Consider the following 6,948-nt stretch of genomic DNA (forward strand, 5'->3'; position numbering starts at 1 on the left):
ACAATCGATACATACAAACATGTGCACACTTGTGGATATGCATGTGCACACATACACAAAACACATACAAATACACACAACATAATACAAAAGAACCATTCAGAAAGAGAGAAAATTCACATCAGCCAGGTGATGATAATCAACGAGCTGCATGTGTAAATACAGTAAGCTCCCGGTGTGTGAATAATGTACACACGTCTCGTTAACAAATAACGTGGAACTCAAGCTGTTGGTAAAAAACAAAATATTGATTTGTTGCACTTACTGTAAAAAAAAAAAAAAGAAAAAAAGAAAAATTAAATACAACAAAAAACAAAGAAACCAAGGCTTTCATATTGATACAACAGGCATTATGTGATAACAGGCATTCACTTCTATGGATGCTTTGGTAACATACTTAGTGGCAAGATTGTTTTTAAACAACAAAGTTAAACATAAAAAGGTTCATTTTTCATTTAATCAAATGAAAATTGAAATCTATTGCAGTAGAATAAGTGATTTTATGTGCAAATTTCAAATGCTGTTACTGTTTAATCTTGTCATTTGACAGATTTGAGGATATTCTCACTGAAACGAGTAGTACATCTTGTTTTCCAGAACAAACAGTCTTTGGGGTATAACAAAATTGTTCAGCTAACCTCATTATAAAGGAGGTAATATTAATGAGAATAAAGTCAACACAGGCATCAATATCAAACCTCCAAATCAGAGTAGATAGGCTGAACCTGAGAATTGCAGGCGAAGAATGGAGGGAAAGGCCTGTATTTACAAAATATGGCAGTAGGAATAAAGAAAATACCCCCACATTGTCAGAAAAAGAGAGATCCTCCAGGTGGTTGTAAAGGCATAGTTTATAGACAGTTGGTGAGTGGCAGATGAGAAATCTGAGCTGCTGTAAAAGGTGCTCAAATTCAGGCTACTGAGGCAACTTTTTCACAGTCGCTGGTGTACTGGACGTCTAGTTTTTCATTCTCAGATTTCTTCTCCTGCCAGCAGGGAAGGCTGAGAAAAGTAAGGATGAATGCTCCCAACAGCACACACGTCCCACTAAAGTAAAATGCCAAGTCATAGGACTGTGTCCAGTCGAAGAACCATCCTGGAAAGAGACAAGAACAAATGTGGTGAGCATAGTCAGCAGGACTTCTTGGCAAATCAGCTAGTTTGACAAGCTGGGTATTACTTGAGCAAACAATAGTATACTTATGATGAAACACTTAACAAAAACATGGCCTAATAATTGACCTTGTTACCAGTGTACTTGGCTTAAATATGTGAACAAAAGCAAGCCTCTTACCTACAACTGGTGGTCCAAGCATGATCCCAAATCCTCCAAAGAACATAAGGATGCCATGGGCTTGTGTCAGTCTATGCAAGCCAACAATCTGAGTGGTGATGTAAGAGGTGAGGGACCAATTTCCAGAGCAGAGACCAAGGATGGCAGTTAGAATCTGAAGTCCAACATAACTTGTGGTGAGAGGTATTAGCAGTAGTATTGCACCTCCTACAAACATGGTGGAGGTGTACAGGTAGATACTGTTGATCCACTTGATGTCCACCAGGATACCCAGCGCTAGTTTGCCTATGCAAGTGGCGATAGCACCTATTGATACAAGAGGAATGATGCTGACTTCTTCAATGAGTCCTTCACTCTGCGCCACATCCTCAATGAAGAGGAACGGTGGGAACGCACCCAGGCTGAACATGAAAATGGCGATGCAGAAGGCCACCATGGTTTGGTCTTGCAAGATCTCAAATATCAAATTCATGTACTTGGAGTAGGCCTTCTGCTTCTTTTTGATTGCTTTCATGATGGCTAACCCAGCCAGGGGACCAGTTTTGTTCTTCGTCTGAATGGACAAGTCCTTGTTATCGATGGTGATGAGCAACTCCTTGCATGTGAGAGAAGTCTCTGGAGTAGTAGAGCCCGTTGTGATCTTGAGGTCATCCAAAGGTGGCCTCATAAAAAACTGGTCTTCTGCATTACGTTCCAGGGCAGCCTTCTGTTTGAGGTAGTACCCCGGCATGTGAAGGGGCCTCATGAAACCGGCACAGGCCATGAGGTTAAGTGCGATAGCCCCAGTGATGAGCAAGCAGCCATCGAGTCCAAACAGCACAATCAGCTCATTCTGAGCGGTGGCATAAATGAAGGCGCCAACGCTGGTGCCTGGATGAGAGAATATAATCAAAATCAGTGTTTGTGTAATAAACTCCCATTGGTCATCACCACACACTGGTGAAATTACATCTCCGCATTTGACCCATCCCTGTGGAGAGCGATGAGCTGCAGCTGTGGCTGCAGTTGGGAGTGTCAAGCGGGGGAGAATTGGGTCACATTTTTAAGGTCTTTCGTATGACCCGACCAGTTTTGAACCCCAATCTCCTAGTGCCACCAGGGCGGACACTCATACCACTAGTCCGCGGACAATAATTTACAAAATAAGCAACAAATCAAATTTGAGTTGAATAGTAGCAATGAGAAGACTTATATTTTGCAAGCAGGGATCTTCCCAAGTTTTCAAAACATTCAAATCTGAAATACTTGAGAATAAGCATTCAAAATCCCAAACCATTACGACAGATGCTTTAATTTTAGACCAGGTCAGATCTGCTAAAAGGGCACCAGTCCCAGTGTATACACAATAGACCACTTTACAAATGTTCACCATGGCTCCCTAATGCTCACTGCAGCTCATGCATGAAAGAAGTGAGCATGGACAAAATGAGTGCATCAAAGGATCTCAGGGAGAAGGAGGGCGGAAGTACCTGTGGTGACAATGCCGAGGGCGAGGCCGCGTCTCTTGTCAAAATACTGACAGGTGATAGTCAAAGTTGCTGCGTAGACAAGACCACAACCAAGACCTAAGGGACAGAAAGATGTATGAATTCACAGCAAAATATAACCAGATGCTCATCAGCACACACCAAATAAAGTATGTAACATGATAAGCAGTAAACAAGCACCATGCTTGTTACAAGGACATGATCAAATATAGTCACTGTATTTGAATATGCATGCTTATTCCTCCCCAGCTCTCGTTGCACGATGTCATTGCAGACATCGAGGGGGTTTATTGGGGTTAAGCATGGATAAACAGATATTCAATATTGAGTAACAGGTGGTGCGGGGCCCATGCATAACTACTGACCAAGACAAAAAGGCCGTAAAAGTCCATACAGTAAACAGGCTTGTTTTCCAGCCAAAACCTGAGTCAGCAATGTAAAACCAATGAAGCAATGATTAACAGAATATACTGTCCACATAATGTCACTACCAATGGTATTCATTAACTTGCAATTAATGCTTGTCAACATGTAACATTACATAATAGACACGCTTGTTTCCAGTGATTACACAACACGCTATAGTACACTCCTCACCAACAACAATCCCATATGAAAAGATAAGGAATTGGACGTTTGGAGCAAAGGCACTGAGCATCAGGCCGCCTGCCACCATTAAGCCGCTAAAGATGGTCACGGGACGAGCTCCAAAGTTGTCCACGCAGATGCTGCAGACGGGACCTGAAATGCAGAGTCAAAAGCAAGCGAATCAAAGGCGGCAGTGATACACACAGCTTTGTAATATTCCTTTAGAGCAGTGATCTCCAACTCCCTTCCCCAAGGGTCGGACTCGGTATCCAGCAGTTTTTTGTTGTCTCCCTAATTCCACACACTTGATTCACCTGTTCAGCAGCTCAACAAGCGCTGCAGAAGCCTGTTAATCAGCTGCTGATTAAAATCAGGTGTGTTGAAGCAGGAATAGCAGTAAAACATGCTGGATACCGGCCTTCGGGGAAGGGAGTTGGGGATTGCGCTTTAGTGTTTCTGACAATAGAATAACTCATGACTCATTGTTCTGGCCATCACACAAATTTCATTCTTTCATCCAAATCAGACTGATTTTAAGAATGAAAAATAACTAATTCCTCACCATCAGACTGGGTGCAACAAAAACATCAATGTTTTGTTCTTATACGATTACCTCCATATCCTGAGGCTATTCATGCATGGTGTAATCTTTACTGATCTCTCTCCTCAGACCCTGGAGCCTTACTTCCATGTGGTGTGGGGGGGACTCTGCTGTTGTCTAGCTGGAACTGCAGCCAGCTGACAGCTAGGACACGTGGCCAAGACTTTCCTGAGCCCGAGGCCAGATCGGACCAGTCTTGATTTTCACCTCACCCTTTTTGAAAAGGACACCCGTGGGCTAGCCTAAAAGGCATTCCTCCCCATGCTGCTACACCATGTACACTTTTATGTTTCTTCCACTCATGTAAAAGCAAAAAAAAAAACATTAGATCTATTTTCTTTCTCCTTATCCGTTTCCCTCTCATGAGTCGGTTGGGTCGTAGTGCCTGAATTCACGAGGGAACTTTGTCCGTCTGCTGATGCATAGCAGTAAGCAACCTTTTCTTCAGACTTTGAACAAGCACTATGTCTCCTGTGTTATCAGCTGCATCCTGTCTGATTATGACTTCAAAAGAAAATGTTGAAAAACAGGTGTGAAGGTGGGTGTGTGGATGTCTACTTTAATGACATACATCACATTATAGTGTGTTTTTAGTTTGAATCTACAAATCAAATACTTAAACTGGCAGAATTATTACCACATGATCTAGTTTAGACCATTAAGACCAATGCTAAATGATTTGTTATATTACTTACTGGCTATTAGTCCCACTCCAGCCACCAGAGAGCCCACCCAGGCCGTCATGCCTTTGCTCTCTTGGTAGGTGTGCAGCCACTCAGGGTACAGGACACCCACGGACTGCGGTGATCCATAAGACAGGAGCTGGGCCATAAAGGATGCTGCAACAATCGCCCATCCCCAGCCTCCATCCAGCATTTTAGTGGACAAAGACATGGTACTGGCGTTGTTATTCGTGCCAACTTGGATGTGTTACAACTTTGACCGAGGAGGATCTCCTGGGGGGAAAAAAGCACATACATTTAAATTGTTTGGCAGTTGAATTGTTAAAGTTTAATCTCTAAAGCACAAATCATTATGTTTTTATCTAAAAATCTCACAAACTACTTACTCCTGCCTCAGTGTAAGGTGGGCTGCTGCAGCACCTGGCCTGGCAGTCAGGCAGGTCACCTGGTCTTAGCTCCAGCGACTGCAGTCCACCCTCTTCCTGCACTCCTATTTGTTCCTCTGTCTAACCACACCTCGGAGGAGGAGAAAGAGGGGCAGCCCGATATGCAGAGCTCCCCATCTTTAACCTGCTTTAACCTCGAATCAGCTGTCGTTTGTCGTGTACATCATTTATGGCCCATCACCGCTCATGTATCACTGCAGCGCCATAAACAACGTCGCATCTCATATTTTCCAAGGCTTATTAAAAAGTTGATCCAAATCTCATTTTACTGCAGCTTTGTATGTTTCCTTGCAAAACATTTAAAGAATGGATCGGTGATTAAGAAGGATGTTATTAAAATCTAGAAGAAGCCAGCCTAATGACTAGATAACAGACATCATAAGCCGTTTCCTTTGTTTTCTGACATTTAATGTCTAATTTAAAGACACAAACATGTCGTGCTTGTTATTTGGGTTAAAAACAAACGCAGCACTCACCTCAGCAGTTACAACAACAGCCTGCGGAGCTGCGCGCTCTGCGGGAACTTTTCATGGACCAAAAACCCAGCAGACATTTAAAATCTTAAAATCGAGACCAACGACAAGGCATCGCGCACGGACGTGTGTCTGGCGGTGGGATCTACCAGGCCCGTATGTGAAGGAGACGCTCTGCATCCACTGGGTTCATTGTGCATTTGGTTTGTTACAGCTTTGCAACCGGTGAGAAAACCGGTTCAAAGCTGTTCTTGCTGGTCCAGCGGCGGAGGAAGCGCGGCTTCCTCCTGCGCGTCAGGAGCGCAGCACAAACAGCAGCATATCTCCGTTAGAGATGCGTCTGCGTTAGTTTGTGTCTACTTTTATCTAAACATCGGAATCTTTTAAAATAATCCACATATTAAAGATGACGTCACGCGCACAGTAAAAAAACGCACACACGTATCTTTTTACCTGGAAAAGGAAAAACGAGTATAAGTTTATCATGTAAACTTTAAATAGCTGTCACAATTTATTAAATATCCTTAATCTGACCTAAAAGTTAAATTAGTGTTTCTAACGGTGGTGCTGGTCGTGGTGACTGAGTTACTCTAGAAACATTGTTAATATCGCCATCATCAGTCCAGTCTGAACCGGCTGATGGATGGAAACACCACCACCAAGAGGGGGGTCCATCTTTGGGGTCACTTTTATTTATTTTTCATTAAATCATATGCATTTAATACTGACTAAAGATGTGTTTACTATATATATGGAAGCCCATTCCTGTCACTCAGATAAAAATCATGTCAGACCCACAGCGGAACTACTGTAAAAAGGGAAAGGTTGTAAATAAAGAACTTAGTATAAATTATAAAAAAACAAAGACTAAAGGTGATACCATGATGAAGGGTGAAATGTTGGTGATGGTTCTCCATTCAGTTCATGGTAATCCAAAGGGTTCGAATGAAGGTGACTTCTTTGTTTTCTTGAAGACATTTCGCTTCTCATCCAAGGAGCTTTGTCAGTTCTGACTGGAATATGGGAAAGTAGTACATAGGGTATTGTTAGGTTTAAAGTTTACCGGGATGTTGTGTTTAGGAAAAAATACTTTTCAGATCTTTGAGACTGCTGCCAAACTTTAAAAACAGCAACACCCTCTGACAGAAAGTGGTTCATCCAAGAGAAGACACCCCAACAGAAGCTTAGTGGCATTGTCTATGCAGCCCAGTGAGGATTGTTCAGAACTTTAGGAGAACCTAAACAACCACACAAGCCAATGGCACAATACAGGAGAGACACATCTTGTCAATACTCTGTAGTCCACTTAAAGTGCACATTCTGGACAGAGAAGATGGTTTGAGAGAGGAGTAACGAAAGCCGTCCATGTCAGTTCA

At 42.6% G+C, this 6,948-nt stretch overlaps 1 protein-coding gene across 2 annotated transcripts; it reads right to left on the reverse strand.

Moving 5' to 3' along the window:
- Window positions 1-687: 687 nt before the first annotated feature.
- Window positions 688-5,809, reverse strand: LOC107375955 (monocarboxylate transporter 9). Of its 2 annotated transcripts, none has more exons than XM_015944803.3 (6): window positions 5,576-5,809; window positions 4,666-4,926; window positions 3,379-3,522; window positions 2,764-2,859; window positions 1,295-2,164; window positions 688-1,096 (listed from the first exon to the last, which is right to left on the reverse strand). In XM_015944803.3, the coding sequence occupies exons 2-6, from the start codon at window positions 4,862-4,864 to the stop codon at window positions 912-914; spliced, it is 1,494 nt and encodes a 497-aa protein (XP_015800289.1). In that variant the 5' UTR covers window positions 4,865-4,926; window positions 5,576-5,809; the 3' UTR covers window positions 688-911. The 2 variants fall into 2 exon arrangements, with proteins under 2 accessions (XP_015800289.1, XP_015800290.1); XM_015944804.3 differs by lacking the exon at window positions 5,576-5,809 and adding an exon at window positions 5,040-5,261.
- Between the last annotated feature and the right edge of the window lie 1,139 nt (window positions 5,810-6,948).

This window comes from Nothobranchius furzeri, chromosome 12, assembly GCF_043380555.1.
Source record: "Nothobranchius furzeri strain GRZ-AD chromosome 12, NfurGRZ-RIMD1, whole genome shotgun sequence".
Classification (NCBI taxonomy): Eukaryota; Metazoa; Chordata; class Actinopteri; order Cyprinodontiformes; family Nothobranchiidae; genus Nothobranchius; species Nothobranchius furzeri.